Source organism: Garra rufa, chromosome 13 (assembly GCF_049309525.1).
Source record: "Garra rufa chromosome 13, GarRuf1.0, whole genome shotgun sequence".
Classification (NCBI taxonomy): domain Eukaryota; kingdom Metazoa; phylum Chordata; class Actinopteri; order Cypriniformes; family Cyprinidae; genus Garra; species Garra rufa.
The window spans coordinates 21,976,312-21,994,101 of record NC_133373.1 but is presented as its reverse complement, the minus strand read 5'-3'; the positions used below and the strand labels follow the sequence as shown (position 1 = coordinate 21,994,101).

The 17,790-nt window shown below is 36.6% G+C and overlaps 1 protein-coding gene across 1 annotated transcript in view; it reads left to right on the top strand.

Annotated features, from left to right (window-relative positions):
- snx14 (sorting nexin 14) overlaps nt 1-17,790 on the top strand; it is a 45,658-nt gene that overhangs the window by 15,993 nt on the left and 11,875 nt on the right. Inside the window, exons 14-21 of the mRNA XM_073852745.1 lie at nt 3,302-3,457; nt 3,542-3,666; nt 3,753-3,811; nt 4,179-4,202; nt 11,624-11,756; nt 14,970-15,162; nt 15,272-15,355; nt 15,442-15,542. Of these exons, the coding sequence (XP_073708846.1) occupies nt 3,302-3,457; nt 3,542-3,666; nt 3,753-3,811; nt 4,179-4,202; nt 11,624-11,756; nt 14,970-15,162; nt 15,272-15,355; nt 15,442-15,542 (875 nt within the window). The remainder of the gene's footprint in view (nt 1-3,301; nt 3,458-3,541; nt 3,667-3,752; nt 3,812-4,178; nt 4,203-11,623; nt 11,757-14,969; nt 15,163-15,271; nt 15,356-15,441; nt 15,543-17,790) is intronic.

Sequence of the window (17,790 nt, the reverse complement as noted above, 5' to 3'; positions counted from 1 at the left end):
TTTCATTGAAGAAATGCAATTAAAAGTGGGGGGAAAACTTGCATTATAAAAATGTTTTCTCCAATGCATGTTGGCTACCATTATTGGCACCCTTAGAAATTCTTATAAGTAAAATATGAATATATTTACATTTTGTAGCACACCAGGGTGACTGAAATTGTCCAGCCATGACTTCCTGTTACACAGGATTATAAATATGAGGAACACAAAGGCCAGATTCCCTTAATCATCTATCACAAGGAGTAAAACCAAAAAATATACATGATGTACAGAACAAGATGAGCTTCACAAAATAGAAAGTGGCTGTAAGAAAATAGCTAAAGCATTGAAAACCTCCACCATCAGGGCAATAATTAAGAAGTTCCAACCAACTAAAGATGTTACAAATCTGCCTGGAAGAGGACATGTGTCTATGTCGTCCTAATTTAGGGTGAGGAGGAGAGTTTGAGTGGCCAAAGACTCTCCAAGGATCACAGCTGGAGAATTGCAGAGATTAGTTGAATCTTGGGGTCAGAAAGCCTAAAAAAAAACATATCAAACAGCCCCTACATCACCACATGTTGTTCAAATGGGCTTCAAGGGAAAAAAATCCTGGCTCATCGAAAAACAAACTCCAGCATATTCAGTTGTCAGACACTACTGGATCTTCAAATGAGACTGGCTTGTATGGTCAGATGAAACATAGAAAAAAAGCTTTCTGGCAGCAAACCCACCTCATGGGTTTTGGAGCAAACAGGGATAAAAAGTAAACCATGCCCACGGTTAGATGTACTACTGGATCTTTAATGATGTGGGCCTATTTTTTGGCCGGAGGTCCTGAACATCTTGTTCAGATTCTATCAAATTCCAACAGATAAAAAATCTAAACCTGACTGCCTCTGTAAAAAATCTTATAATGGACCATGTTTGAATCTTCCATCAAGACAATGATCCAAAACAAACATCAAAATCAACACAAAAATGTGTAACTAAGAACAAAAATGAAAATGAGTGGGGTGAACTGAAGAGAAGAAGCACCAACCATGGAGCTGGTATTCTGAAGGATCTGTAGAGATTCTGGATGATGGAATGGTCTCTGGTCTCTGACCTCTTGTCAGGTGTTCTCCAAACTCATCAGGCATTATATATAGAAAACTCCTTAGCGCACTTTTGGCGAATATAATCTTCACATTCGGTTCAAGTGCATTTTTTCCCCTACCACAGGCAGCCTGAGGCAATCGTTAGTTTGGTGTGTCTGGGCCTTTAGAAATGAGTTTAAAAATGATTAAAGGCCAGTTAATTCATAATAAACCACATGTTGACTAGTGGGAAGTCCTCTCCTTTTCGTGCCTTGCACTGGCATCTTTTTCTTGTCCTCTAAGATATATCTGGACGTTGTTCTTAGCAGCCTTATCTAATGACTTGTTTATGTTAGCCTACCAAGATCCAAACAGAAGTTAGCAAAGCTTACTCCACTGTGGAAGTCGGAGAGGGGCTGCATCATGGTACTGGAGCCTGGAATTCCCTAGGACGGGGTTCCAGAACTTGTTTTTGTCAGCTGAATCCCTTAGCTGTAAAATTTTTACTTCAAGCTCCAAGCTCAAATAATATACTATGTGTTGTTCAAAGACACACAAAAGTTCTGTGGCTTTGTTTTGAACTGTTTTTGTTGGTGAAATTGAGCTATAATTGAGCAATAATTGCAGTGGCGGCTCCTGACAAATATCTCTGGGGGGGCAACTGTTCCGATTTTGGCAAAGATAACCGCTTTAATGGGTAAAATGATAAAATTCAGATAGCCAACTTTACAGGATTACATTGCATTGTTTGATTTGGTTTCCCTGTTCCTAGATGGCAACATCAGGCATGAATTGTACAAACTGTACAGTATTTTGAATAGCTATATTAAATTTATCGCAATGGTCTCAAATACACTGAAACACTTCCACCATGGCCATCAAGAGACACATTGTCATCAACTAGTTAGCCCTCTAAGAGTAAAAAAAAAAAAAAAAAAGCCATACTGCTTTACAATTAAAGACTTTTTATTTCTCATATTAAAACTGTAATTAATCAAATCTTTCCAGAACATATTCAGTATAAATTTGGCTGCCAATATGCAATCAATACAACTATTTAAAATTCAACATTTGGAGAATACAACATATAACATACAAGGCCGTAACCAGGGTTTGAAAATTAGTGAGGTGTTAAGAATTGTGCTATAATAACACCCACAAATGCACTACATATAGCCTAAACTTCAAAATAGACAGACATGTAGATGATTGAAAGATTTTTTATTCAGTATAATGTTTTACATGGAAAGTTCGTTTTTTTTTTTAGCTGAGGGAATTTTTATTTTATAACAAGTTATAAAAATAACGTTAGAATAATGACACTGACATAAAACTAACGTTCAACTTTCCACTTTATAAACGTCCCAAAGTGTCACACTAAATTGGACAAACGAGTCAAAAAACACGTATAATAGGTGGATCTGGCAACAAACGGAGGCTGCTGCACCCGCGCTCTCACTCAACGCGTTCTCAAGCCCCTATCACTGCGCTAGCTTCTCGTAGCAACATGAATTGCAAACACTCATGTGATATGAGGTGGTTTAAACGGCTAAATAATCATTCTAAGAGCTTGACATTTTATTTTTGAATATAAAAAATGACCGAGGTCCGGACATCGGTGACCTCATAGCTGGCTACGGCCGTGATAACATAAACAATTCACCATTTAATAACACACATCACTTGTATTGAAATTTTGCTCGCCTCTCTTTTAAGCAGGCAAAGTGATCAATTACCCTCATTAAAATCAGGCATGTTCCTCATAAGTTCCCTCTCCATTGAAAGCATGGCCAATGCATTCAGACGTCTCGCTACACGCGTGCGTGCTGTACATCTTCGAGCACGCATCAGTGCGTATTACGAAATCACGTTGGGGCGAGCCCTCCCGGTGCCCATTGAAATGCATTGTAGGGTTCAAAATTTGAAAAAAAAAAATCTCACAATATAACTCTATGAGACCGGCTGGGGCGATTTTCAATCTGACTGAGATCGCCCCAAGGGGGCGGGGTTTTAGGTTTGAAAGTGACATTCAGGCTGTTGATTGTACAGTAATATGCAGACTAGGACTAGCAAAATAAGAGTCTTTTTCTCCTCTCTTTTTTCGTGTGGCTCAAGGAGGGCGATGCACTATCGCCCACCATGGGCCAGCCGCCCCTGAATAATTGCATGCTAATCTATACAATATTGTAAAAATGTTCGCTAATGTTTACTGAAAAATTTGTCCTTTATGTTTTTGTGTGTAGAGGAGTTTAATGACCGGATCCTCTGTCCTGATCTGAGTGATACAGAGAAGCAGCGTTTGCATGAGGAAGTGCAGAAGATCTATGAGACGTACTGTCTGGAGGAGAGCATAGACAAGATCAGCTTTGACCCCTTCATCATAGAGGAAATCCACAACAGTTAGTCACATTACAGTATTCTATGCTGCACCTGTGTCATATGCTGCGGTCTCTCATTCTCTCTGTCTCTGTCACTTCCTGCAGTCGCTCAGGGGCCGTATACAGGCGTGGTGAAGCTCCAGACGATGCGATGTCTGTTTGAGGCCTATGAACATGTGCTGTCTCTGCTGGAGAATGTCTTCACCCCTATGTTCTGCCACAGTGATGAGGTAATTTCCAGGAAATTCCATTTCAGAGCTGCTTAAGATGCTGTGTTTGAATTCTAGATCATGTGTCGGTCTCTGTTCTTCCTCAGTATTTTCGACATCTGCTCTGGGGTGCTGAATCTCCTGCTAGAAATTCAAAGCTAAACAGGTGAGAAATGAAGACAGCCATAAATATTAGTATTGTAATTTTACTGTAGCTCAATATTTTTTTATTTTTTTATTATTACTATTATTATTTTTATTCTTATTTTGCAGTACGGTAATATTTATTACTGAAGTAAAAAAGCCTTTAATAAAAATTTTAATTTAATAAATTGATGACATTTGCACCTGGGTAAATGGCAACTTGCTTTGCTGTATATTCTGTATGAGAGAGAAAGCTCATACATCATGAATTTGAGTGGGCTTCATTATCAAACAGTGAGTATTACTGACTTAATATAGTCACATGTGCATGTTTAGCAGTGAGAGACTTCTGTAGGGCAGACTATAACCCCTTTTACCTGTTATTCCAGGAATTTGAGTTTGGATGATTTAAGGTAAGTGTATTGTTGAGGTTCAAGTGACTGTTGTCCAGTGCTCTCACTGCATGCCATATCTAAAGCTGCCTGAATCCGTAGGACCTGCCTCAATGTCATGAAGAATAGTTAAAAAGCTTGATAGGACAGCTGGGCAATATATCAGATATTTACAATATATTCAGTATTGTTTTGATGGCAATATGAAACTAACCAGTATATTGAATATTATGATGATTATGATGATGGTAGTCTAATTGAAAATATTCACCCTTTTAAACCTCCTCAGAACAAATAAGTTTCATAAATTAAAGTCAAAATAAATTGAGTCTTAGAGCACTACTAAAAATTTCAATAAAACTTTTTTTTTCATTAAAATATATTAGCATAATTTGCTTTGAGTTTTTATTTTATTTTAAAATACTTTAGATATTTGTCTTTAGTGTGTCTTTAGTGGGTCTGGAAAACCCTTGAAAATAGCAATATTCTTGAAGAGCTACTTGAAAAGTGCAATTATTGAAATTATTGGAATTATTGAAAGACAATGTATCTATGAAATAAGTGTTAAAAAACACTTATTAAATGTACTTTTTTTTCGTTAATTTCAATTAATGTCATAAAACTAGCTAGCTAAGCCAGTAGCAGTACTGACAATTCGCTGAGTTAAGGGTAAAACGCTTTTGTTGAGGACGCGAAAAGAAGAACATATGAACCAAATCAGTTGAGTAATTTATGTTGGAGCCGCTTCGATTGATTCACACCCGTGACTTCGGTCATTAATTTTAAGCGATTCACTAGCAAAAGCCAAACATTCATTTTCGAATTTCGACATCACTTGATTTAAATGTAAATATAATGATTTATATAAGGTTTAATGTTTCAAAGCGCTCCAATCGGATTGTGTATCTCAAATAATTTATTTTAGATTGGGACTTCAAATGACACATTGTGAATTATTTTGTTTAGATCAGGATTTCTGAGTGCATATCGCAGATAATTTGATTTAGATTGGAATGAACAGGTTTGTGAGTCATTTTGCAAATTGAATGATTTAATTCAAACGATTTGCGATCCGCGATTTGAAGATCTTAATGAAATGATAGGCGATTTGCAAAGTTCCAATCTAAGTCAAATGATTCGCAATTGGCGCCAAGTCCTGATCTGAAATGATGGTTTACAAATCATTATTCAGATCGGGACTTTGGAGTGTGGATCGTGAATCATTTGATTTAGAACAGAATTTCGGAGCACAAATGGTAAATCATTTGTTTTAAGATCACTGATTTATTTTTTTCTTAAACAGTAAAAAAACCCATCAAACAATTAAGGCAGTACACTTATAAAAACAAAACAAAGAAAGAAGAAAGAAAGTGTACACAAATACAAATCCCTTTAGAAAATTAAGTGTGATTTTACTGTAGTAAAAATGTAGTATACTTTGTAATACTGTAGTATTTTATTGATTTTATTTTATACTGTAGTAGTTTATTGGTATATTTTTATTGATCTATTTTTTTTTAGAATTTGAAAGAGAAGACATTGTTTGATAAGTGAGATATCTGATTAAAGTCCTTGAAAATCAAAAAAGTAGTGCTTAAGTCCTTAAAAGTCCCGGAATTTCATTTTACAGTATCTGTACAAACCCTCATAATAGTTGGGACGCCCTATTGAATTCCATGCCTTTCTGTATGAGGACATAATAAAAAAATGACCTGATCCTTGGCAGGCCTTCAAATTTGGAAAATAAAACCTCAGATGAATAACGTCACATGACATATCACACCATCATAATTCATTTAAAAACACAGCCAAGATTGAAAAGTCATGTGTGACAAAGTTAGGACACCCTATGATTCATTTGCCTGTAGATCCACTTCTAGCAGCAATAACTTAAAGTAATCATTTTCTGTATGACTTTATTAGTCTCTCACATTGGGATTTTGGCCCACACCAGAATTTTGGCCCACTTTTTTTACAATGTTGCTCTAGTTTTTGAGGTTTGTGGGAATTTTGTTTACACACAGCTCTCGCCACATCATTTGAGTCAGGATGAGTTCTTGACTTGAATGGGCTATTGCAACACCTTGATTCTTTTCTTTTTCGGCTGTTCTGTTGTAGATGTGCTGGTGTGCTTGGGATCATTGTCCTGTTGCATGACCCAATGTTGGTCAAGATTTAGCTGTCGGATGGACGTCCTCACATTTGTGTCTTGAATACATTGGTATACAGAGGAGTTCATGATCGATTTAATTACTGAGGTGCTTAGGTCATGTGGCTACAAAACAAGCCAAAATCATCAGCCCTTCACCAGCATGTGTGACTTTTGGTATGAGGTGTTTATGCTGATATGTTCTTTAGGTTTTCACTAAATATGGCACTGTGCATTATGGCCAAACATCTCCACTTTAGACTTGTCTGTTCAAGGGACATTGTTCTACAAGTCTTACAGTTTGCTCATATGCAACTTTACATATGTAGTCTGGCAAGCCTTCCAAACATGCCATACTTGTCCCATATTTTTCTAATTGTACTGTCATAACGTTATTTATGTTAACTGAGGCCTGTAGAGTCTGAGGTGTAGTTCTTGGGTTGTCTGCCATTTCTTTGAGTTTTACACGGTCTGATCTTGGGGTGAATTTGCTGGAAAGCCCACTCCTGGGAAGATTGATGTCTGTTTTGAATAGGGATGTCCCGATCCGATCACGTGATCGGAAATCGGGCCAGATCACTGCTTTCAGACTCGATCGGAATCGGACGTTACCTCCCGATCAGGACTTGGATATATATGTATATATCATAGGTCGCGTTAACCGAAAATTGACAGAAAAATATGAAGGCCGTCTGTCACTTTGACAGATTACACTGAGGGTGATCTAGTGTAATTATAAACTGTAATTCCCACCTCTGTCCAGTTGGTGGCAAGTGCGCTCCAGTGTGGCAACAGAGCACTTGCTCCAGAACTAAAACGAAACTGTTACTAATCTTGCCTTTTGCTATGCGTTTCTTTAAGCACAGGCGCAGTAGTACTAAGAAGCTACAACGATCTATCATGCCACATTAAAGAGCACCAAAATGGTATTTATTGCTTGAATTTCCTAATGAAATTGATTTTGAAATTTGAGACTTTGTTTCATTGCATTTTATTGGATGGGAGGCACATTATGTACTTGTTAGTCATCGTCTGAAAACAGCATAGACCAAAAGAACGACTGGGATTTACTGATCAATATTGCTCATTAAAATGAGAATATATTAAAATCCATGTCACTGCGGGGTGTGGTGTTGAACATGAAAAGTTAAGCAGTCTCATCTGTTCTCTTCAACATATTAAAAATTAAAACGTGAACAAAAATAAATGCAATTAAATGTGTTATAATGTATAAATGAAAATTAAAATGATGGGTAATAATGAATTATGACGGAATTTTTACGACCCTGTCCGTCAAAATGACGGGCAATGTAACAGTCTAACGCAACCTCTGGTATATATATTCTCATTATTTTTTAACACTAAAGTCCAGAAGTGAAGAATTTATGTAATTTATTACTTAATTTTTCAAGCTACCTCACAGAAGTGCGCTGTTTGTTAACAGAGTTGTTGAATGTTAAAATAAGGTGAATTAAATTAAAAATAAGGAACATCCTGGATCTGTTTCTTCGCTCTCCTTTATTCTTTTTTTATGTATTATAGAAGTATCGGATCGGGACTCGGTATCAGCAGATACTCAATCAAATGACTCGGACTCGAGGGCAAAAACCTGATCGGGACATCCCTAGTTTTGAATGTCTTCCACTTGTGAATAAACATCCTCACTGTGGAATAATGGACTTCAAATTGTTTGGAAATGGCCGTAGTACTCCAGATTGATGACAGCAACAATTGCTTCTCTAAGATCATTACTGATGTCTTTCCTCCTTGGCATTGTGTTAACACACACCTGAAGGCTCCAGACCAGCAAATTGCCAAAGCCTCTTATTTTATGGAGGTGCTCACACTTGCTGTTAATCAGTTAATCTAAGGCATTTGATTAGCAGTTCCAGACCGTTACTTATAATTACTTACTTACTTTACAATTCCAATGTTAACAGTAAGAGTTCCTAACTTTGTCACACATGGGTTTTCCATTTTGGCTTTATTTTTGTTAAATAAATAATGACACAGTTCAATATGTCATGTGTTGCTGTTCATCTGAGGTTTTATTTTATTTTTCATGTTTTATTATCTCCTGATACCAAAAACATGGAATTCAATAGGGTGTCATATATATATAAGTTACATTGCCCAGTTAAATTTCTATATTGTTATGCTGTTATATTGCCCGTCCCAGTTTGATATTTGAGGAGTATATTATAAGTGAAAACATCAGAGTCTCTGCTTTTTCATTTGGTTCCTTTGTATTCACATCAGAAGGATTCTAGGAGATGGTTTACAGTTTTTACATGTTTATTCTGCCAATTTTCCCATCTGGAGATCAGGTTTCACACAGTGACTGTGAAAAGCTTGCTGCTAAGGCAGCTGGTAATTTCATAATTTCATGAAAAAATATGGTTGGGGAATATGATCCGGAAATATCTGAACTGTCTCACACCAAACGCTTCAGAATGGAAAACAATGTTGCAAAATTATGAAGGATTTCAAATTCAGCAGCAAAGGAGCTCTACAGAAGAAAATGGTGCCATTACTTAGCGCAAGTCAGTTTAGTTTTTTTAACTCAAGTCAGCATCACACAAACTGACTTTTTAGCCAGAAGTTTTTACATAATCACTGGACATACATAGGGAGTCAGTGAGCATGGCTGTGTTTCCCTGCTGAGATAATCCGTCATTCAACAGTAAACAGTCCATTACAATAGTTTTCTTTGTTAAGACCTGCCTTTTTCCCTATTTTATTTGACTAAACTTCACATAACCAATATAATGTCAGTGTGCCACCTATCATCTGTTCTCATGTAAGTGTGACAGCCTCACTGTCTGAGAAGGGCAAAATCAGCAACAGTTGCTAAGTGTGTCACCCACCCATCCAATTCCAGTTGTTTCAAGTGGGCTAGTGTGGTGCCAGCTTAATCAAGGGTTAAGTGGAGCTGTTAACATTAGCTTCCTGACTAGTCTTGTGTAATTATACCTTTTGGTTTCCTGTGGCATCATCAAATCTGGAATATATGACATCTTATTTTGGCCAAGAACAGTCCAGTTGCCCATAGTGGGACAAAACACTCTGGGACAGAAAACACTAGCAGAAATACATATAGATTTTTGTAAGAATAATTGCTGTTTTTCCAAAATATTTACATACAGATTATTACACAGAATGATAACAACGAGTAACAAAGTTCTAAATATCTACAATAGTTTGCACACTTTGGCAAATTCAGCTCTTAGTTCTTCCTCCCAAGCTCTCATGTCATCAACACAGTTTTGTTATTTTTTTTAGACTGATATACTGATGCATGTGGGTGTGTGGTGATTTCCACAGGTCTAAAATAAACTTGTGGTGGTAGTGGTAGAAAAGTATCAGTTGATAAAAGAAATGGTCTAGCAAAAATAGTCTAGCTAGTACGTGTGTGACAAAATATCTAACCTTCAAGATAACATTTTCCTTTATTGAAATTATTTATAGAGTTACAGTTGCAATCAAAATAATTCAACCCCCTTGACCTGCAAGGCATTTTGCTGCAGAGTACAACATTTTATATAAACAAATTAACAAAGGCACCAGTAAACTATTAGAGAAAGTTTATTACCACACATTTGAGTGCTTCTGAGAAACACTGATGAATTGTTATAAAAATCAAATTGGCTCCAAACGTTCATGTTCAAAATTGCTCAACCCCCAAAAGACGCATTTTGTTCAGAATCTTTTATTCTTAAAAAAAAACACACCAATAAACACTGCTTGGAAGTGCTTAGAAGCTTCTTTTATATCCCTACTGCAATCTTGGCCCATTCCTCGTCTGAAAAAACTTCCAGATCACTGATAATCTTTGGTTTTCACATTGCCACTGCTTTCTTTAAATTAAATTTGGAGACTGAACAGGCCACTCAAAAATATTCAATAACTGATTTTAACTGAGTAGATTTTTTAAGTATACTTTGGAACGGCTGTCCAGCATATATGCAATTTACTTGTATGTTAAAAGTGATGATGTATAAAAGTGTCAATATATAATGTAATATTTTTGAGAATTTTAATAAAAATCTGGATCTTCAAAAAAGCTTGTATTTGTGAAGTACTGCAGTTTCTGAGGGGTTGAATAATTTTGATTGCAACTGTATACAAGTGATAAACATGAATGACACAGACAGTACCAGGTTTATTAGGCTGTTGTCACTTTAAGACCTTACACACAGATCCAATATACTGACATATAGCTGATTTCTTTTGTTTACTTAATGTTTACTTAAGACATAACCAACTGTGTTTATGCCAATACTTGTCACGACAGGAATTTTGATATAATTATGTATGTAATTGACCATTTGAGCACAATACACAATGAAAAAAACTCAGTTCACGGTTAAGGTGTGTATGCACAGAACATTCTCTGACAGAATAGCGTGCGAGTTGAGACCTCTTGGAAAAAAAGGTTTCATGATGACCTAACACTACAAAATTATGTAAACATAATTGCGAAAGAGATGAAATTATAGTCGGCATATATACTTTGGACATAACTATACCTGGGCGGCCTGCCCAAGTAAAGTCCGTATGTGGGAAACCCTGTTGTGTAATCTAAGGCTCATACTACCCACTGACTTGCATGACTACATGCACCAGATCCCTTTTTAATAAATCTTCATATAAATTAAGCTAGTAATGACTCATAATTTAATATGCATTTGAACCATTTAAGCTGTCCATCTCCAGCTGTCCTTTAGTTCTGATGTTTATCCGTTTTGTTCCCATTACCTGTGCCTGCATGCTTATTTGCTTCATTTAGACTTGACAGCATCCCTTTGGCCAGGAATTATATCACTGGCCACAGGTCCCCATTGGTCAATTCCAGAGCCACATCCCCATCCATCTTAACACGTCGCCCTACAGTATTACCAGCCAGCCCCAGGAAGTAAGTCTGGGGTGGAAGGCGCTCCCAGCTTGCTGCTCATCTTAGACCAGTTTAGCCGTCTGTTTGTAAAATCGAAGGTTGTTGTCTGGTCTGGAGGTAAAACTGGTCCAAGTTCAGCACAGGCAGCAGGATTGATGCATGGGTTTACTGGACTGTCTGCATTACCTTGCATTGTTTAAGCCTGTAGCTGTATTGCTCATGATCTTTTAAAGGCATTTAGGTATACCCATCATTTCCTGTGATCATGTTTTCATTGTATTGTATTGTATCATGTGCCCTGTCGTTGGTTGTGTGACTTTGGTTGCAGTGTAGAGTTTGTCTTTTAAGCAACCATTTTGAATTTGTGACAAAACAATAACTGTGTGTTTTTGCGTACAGGAACACATCAAAGCGTGGTGAATCATTTGGGATCAGCCGTATTGGAAGCAAAATAAAAGGCGTGTTTAAGAGTAGCACGATGGAGGGCGCAATGCTACCACAGTATGCCATGATTGAAGGAGAAGACGACACGGTGAGACAAACTCTTCAGAAACATGTTGACACTAAACCGTTTCAGAGCTCAGGTCACGCTTTAGTTTGGGGACCAATTCTTCCTATTAACCAACTATTTATGTTGACTTTTGCATCATTATATTGCTAATTTGCTGCTTATCAATAGTTAGTAAGGTAGTTATTAAATTTAAGTATGGGGTGGATTAAAGGATCTAAAATATGGTCATGCAGAGTAAGACATTAATATGTGCTTCATAAGTACTAATAAAAGCCAATATGTTAGTAATATGCATGCTAATAAGCTAGTAAAATAAACTAGTTAATAGTAAAAATTGAACTCTAAACTAAAGTGTTACTAGAATTATATGAGATCAAATTCCCGCCAAATGTATTGCAGTTGTGGATAAAAAATAACAAGCATGAATTAAATTTAAAATTTAACAACGCAAGTAAAAAATATATTGTATAAAATAAAAAAAATTACAGCAAAGTTTTCAGATAATGCATTTTAAAAAATAATAATAAGCATGAATCAAAACTTTAAACAGATTTAAAATTATAACGCACAAAACTGAAATATTAAAAGCATAATATGTAAGGTTTTGACACTAGAGGGCGCTTATTCAAAACAAACAAAGTAAAGAAGGCTTAGTTTGATGACACCGTGATTGAGTGTGGAATCGTGGGACTTGTCTTGATTGTCTTCAAACTTGGTCAGAAATCATGTTCATAGATGAGCTAATGTATTAAAGACTTTTGGGACTGAAAAGTGGGGAAAAGTCGTGAAAGCGAAATGAGGATGCTGGAGCGATTGCTAATGAAGGACGAACGCGAAACATGGCTCGAAAACAGCTGAGCTGTTATTATGCCACAGTCGACCGCTTCCGTTTCTTCCGGTCATGCGTATATAGGAAAAAGCAGCGCAGTTTTATTATACTAGATAAATTTGAGTGTGTTGAAAGTTCTGTTATAATGTTACTCTGTGCGTTCGTCACCTGTCTAATAAAATGCATAACATATTAAAATGTGTTTGGGGTTTCCACTTTTTATACAAAATAAAACTGTAAAAATGTATAACTGTCAGCCGGGGTAACATCATTCCATACAGGACACCGTTATATGTCTTTCTGTTACTGCTGTACGCCTACTTGGCGATCCGTTAACCTTAAATGAGTAAATTAGTAAATTAATTATGAATGAATGTAATGTTTTTGCCTTGACTAGGCGAGGTTTGACTACTGATTAATGAAAACAATAGTGATACAGAGAAGACAGTTACCGAGGCCATGTGTATTCGAAATACACAATGAATTGTTTGCATAATGTGTTGATTTACATAGCTACATACATAATTGCATAACACTATAATATTAATGTTATAAATATATAAAATCTGAATATAGCAACAGTATGAAAGTAAAATATCCAGTTGATGGCAGCAAGTTACTACTTCCAGAGAAAAACATTAAATAATTCATTCAAACGCCTGATTCATTCAGTGTGGGAAAACCTGAATCATTTAATACGAAATGCACCTGTGTGCTGCTCATAGAGGATACTGTTCTGCTGTGACTTTGTTTGGAAAATTTGAAAACTGAAAATTTACTTCTTGTTATATTGATTTTATACTGCAGTTTTTTTTTATACTACAATTTTTGCAATGGTGAAAACACACATTCTCATGTGATATTGCTTAACTTACCATCTCAAGATCACAAAATGTGATAAATCTTACAAAACCTTCAACCTTCTCAATGACATACTGTAGATGAAAGACAAAGCTGCAAATCTGTTTACAAAGAAATAGTACATGACAAAAAAAAGCTAAATATTGCCTACAGACAATTAACAAATACGAACAATATACAGTGAACTGACTGATGTTACTCTCCTAACAGTAATAACCATAAACAAGACTTATTATCAGTCAGGTATAGGTGAGCAAGGCACATAACAATGGCTTTGTGATACTAGTGCATATATTGGCTGCTCCCTTTTGTGATGTGACTGTAGTCGAATAAATATAGGTGAATATAACCCCGACAGGTTGCTAGGATGGCTCATTTAACATTAACCGATCACCAGGTGGGTGTACAGCAGTGACAGACAGACACACATATAATGATGTCCTTCATGAAAAGATGTTACCCAGCTGACAGTTATCTATTTTCACCTGTACAAGTGAACAGAACACAGCATTGGCAGCTAATGAGGCGCATTGGAGTGACGTCAGTGCCCCTCTTTGGCTGATTGGCTAGAGGAGGAGCTGTCAATCTAGAACTAGTGGACCAATGATGACACCGGCACTGATTTACATAAAACTCTAAATGCAACATTTGGAACAGCAAGCGCAGAATGTGGAACGTGACGAGCGAAGGAAAAAACAGCATAAGCATACAAAAAATGAAAATATGAGCAGAAAATGTCTGAAAGCACAGAGAAATATAAGGAAAATGTGATTTTGTGTGCAAGTCAGATAATTTTACATTAGTATTTCAGTTTTGTGCAGTAAGATTTTAAATGTGTTTAAATTTTTGATTTACGCTTATTATTTCTCAATCCGTGACCAGTGTTTGCTATTCTGAAAACTTTGCTTTCATTTTCAAATTTTCTGCAATATATTTTTACTTGCGTTTTTTAAATTTTGGTTTCACACTTATTTTCTTATCCGTGACTGCAATACATTTGCCGGGAATTTGATCCCATACAGTTCATACCTAAATAACGGAACTATTACCAAAATATCAGTACTCAGTGCAAATGCCAGTAAAATTTCATGGTGCTCAGTACCAATTTTGGTACAGTAAACAAAAACTATTTAAACTATATTATATAACTCAAGCATATGAGAATAAAAAAAATATTAATTTAAATTAGTAAATGACTAATGCTTATAGTAATTATAAGTAAATAATGCATTAAAACATTATTTAGCCAAATACTCATACTCCAATGCATTTATACCATTTTGAGTGGAATTGAGTGGATTCTGACAAACCTAAACCCTTCTGTTTGGCCAATGTGTTCTCATGCTCAGCACACATCTGGCTATAATTCTCAAAACATGTTGCAAATCGTAATCTTTGACATCCTTCACAGAGCGTGCGCACAAATTCATAGGCATTTTAATTGCCGCTCTTTTTTGAGTTTGACTAAATAACATTTTGCTGCTAAAAATATTTGAAACCGCTGGCTGAATTTTGGCTGAGCATTTACTGTTCTGTACGGTCAGGTGGAGGAAGCAGTGATGGTGTTTGAGGACGACTCTCCAGGGCCCGTGGAGGTGGTGGGAACTCCAGGAACATTGCGCAACCTTGCAGCTTGGACCATCTCAATCCCTTATGTGGATTTTTTTGAGGATGAGGTTAAGAAAGAGCGCACTCCAGTCTTCTGCATCGACGTGGAGCGCCACGACAGGAAGAATGGTGAGCTTCAGAACTAAATTTAAACTAAATTCCATTTGAATAAACTATTTTTACAGGAATATCCTGTGAGAACAGAGCCACTTTGTGAAAGTGCTTATTTGCTTTACAGTGGGGCATGAGACCGAGACCTGGTCTGTGTACAGAAAATACCTGGAGTTTTATGTGCTGGAATCTAAACTCACAGAATTTCATGGTAAAGTTGATTTTTCTCTTTCTCTTCATGACAGAGTCTTCATGGTTTTGGATTATTCATCTCTGTCATTTGTTTTTCTTTTATAGGCCCATTCCAGGATGCCCAACTCCCTTCTAAAAGAATCATTGGACCAAAAAATTACGAATTCTTGTCCTCCAAGCGAGGTGAATTTGAGGAATATTTACAGGTAATTTACTTGAGCTTGTACACTTGCTTCATGTTATTGACAGAGAGAAGCACAAACAGCATCAATCTGCCGTAAGGTTACTAGAAATCAGGCCTTGTATTGTATCAAAGTAAATTATTAATGTAAATTCAATGTATCAATTTCATGTTATTCAGCAGTGTATGTATGTATCATTAAAACTAGTTAAGTGTTGAATAGACAGTGAATTATCAGGGTGTCCGCGGGGTAGTAAAAGGTAGTAAATGAAATTAGCCAAAATTAAGGGCATTAAAAAGTATTAAAAAGTAATAAACGTCATCCGACGAGGTATTAAATTTTCGAGCCCAATTTTTTTTGTAGATAATTTTTCAATTTGTTAAGTGCAGGTTTTTCTTCTAAAATTTGCGTGGATTTATTTATGTTGAGAGTAGGACCTGAGCGATATCATGTGAGGTGGTGTTCGTTCGTGCGCGCGCTGAAACAAACTGGGTACCCGGCTGGTTTGCTGCCAAACATGTAGGCGAGCTCGCTTCCGTTCAAATCGCATATGGAATCAAATAGCCACCAAGCTAGGATGCGCGGACGTAGCGAGCAGCTTCACATATCAAAAGAGGCTTAATTATAATTTTATGAGGTCTTACATTTGGGGACAGAAAGACGAGAATCGCGATAGGGCTGGATAAATCTAATGACGTCATTGAATAAATATGCACGCTGCACGTTTTTTAAAGACTAATGCTGCAGGGATGTCTTTACATGAATGTATCTGAAGGGAACCGACTGTCCTCAAAAACGTGTTGTTGGCATTTTCATTTCATGCCTGATAAAACTGCGTTAATGCTGCTTTGCTTACAGCCGTTACTAGGGAAACCGTAATATTTCAGCGCTCCTAAAGCGCCCCCTTGTGACAGAGCATGAATTTGCACGTCCAAATTTTCAGCTGTTTTTAGTCAGATTATTGTAAATATCGACCAATGTTTTTATGCAGTAAACACATAGAGTTCTAAATGTGAAAGAAGTTAATGTGCTTTCTAAAAATCTAAGCAATTAAGACAGTTATATTTATGTTTTAAATAAATATAATACATTATATGCTTGATTTATCCCTTTTAATGGTATAAAGGCTGAAATGCCATTGTATAAGATTTTTTGCTTTTGTGAAAACCTGTTTCTGAACTGTAAGTCATGTCATTTTATGGCTTAATATGTTACCATACATCGTCCAACCACACTCATACTGTTCATTTAACTTGTGCAGCTCTTAAAAAGGGTCATAAATTGCCTTGAATTGATATTTAAAAATTCTTTAGATACACTGTAAATAGTGAAATAAAATTAATTAATTGATAATATTTGTGTTTTGACATTTGTGATTGATTGACATTTAGACTCTAAGTGAAAGTGGTGACGTATTGTCAAGTATGGTGACCCATACTCGAAATTGGCCCTCTGCATTTAACCCATCCAAGTGCACACACACAGCAGTGAGAAGTGAACAAACACACGCACTGTGAACATACACCGGAGCAGTGGGCAGCCATTGCTCCAGCGCCCGGGGAGCAACTGGGGGTTCAGTGCCTTGCTCAAGGTCACTTCAGTCATGGTATTGAAGGTATTCATTCACAATCCCCACCTTCAATTCCTGCCGGGGTGGGAATCGAACCGGCAATCTTTGGGTTACCAGCCCAACTCTCTCACCATTAGGCCACGGCTGCCTCTAAACTCTTATCTAATTTTCTATTTTTTAAAAAATAAATTAAAATATTTGGGCTATTTAAAATTATTTTCGGGCTACAAAAATCTGAAGAGTACCTGTCCGTAGGGCTACCAGAGATTTTGAAATTTTGCATGCCTTGAAGTCATACTGTATCAGAATTATCCAGTAATTTGTCGGCGCCAATAGCCTTGTGGGCAGTGCGCTGACATACAGCGCCGTTACGCTCCGGGCGTCTCGTGTTCGAATCCCGATTCGAGGGCCTTTTCTGATCCCGCCCCCTATCTCTCTCTCCCACTTCGCTTCCTGTCCCTACTGATCTGTCCTATCAATAAAGGCGAAAATGCCAAAAATAAATCTTAAAAAAAAAAAAAAAAATTTACTCAGTAATTTGTATAAGTCAGTTTGATCGATATTTGTCAATTGTAATATCCAGCATTTCAAAGGTGGATTTACGTTATAGCCTAAAGTGGAGGTTGTATAGGGAAGTGTGATTGCAAAAAAACGATTGGTGTATGGCACATAGTTAATGCGATATTCTGCACTTTATTAATT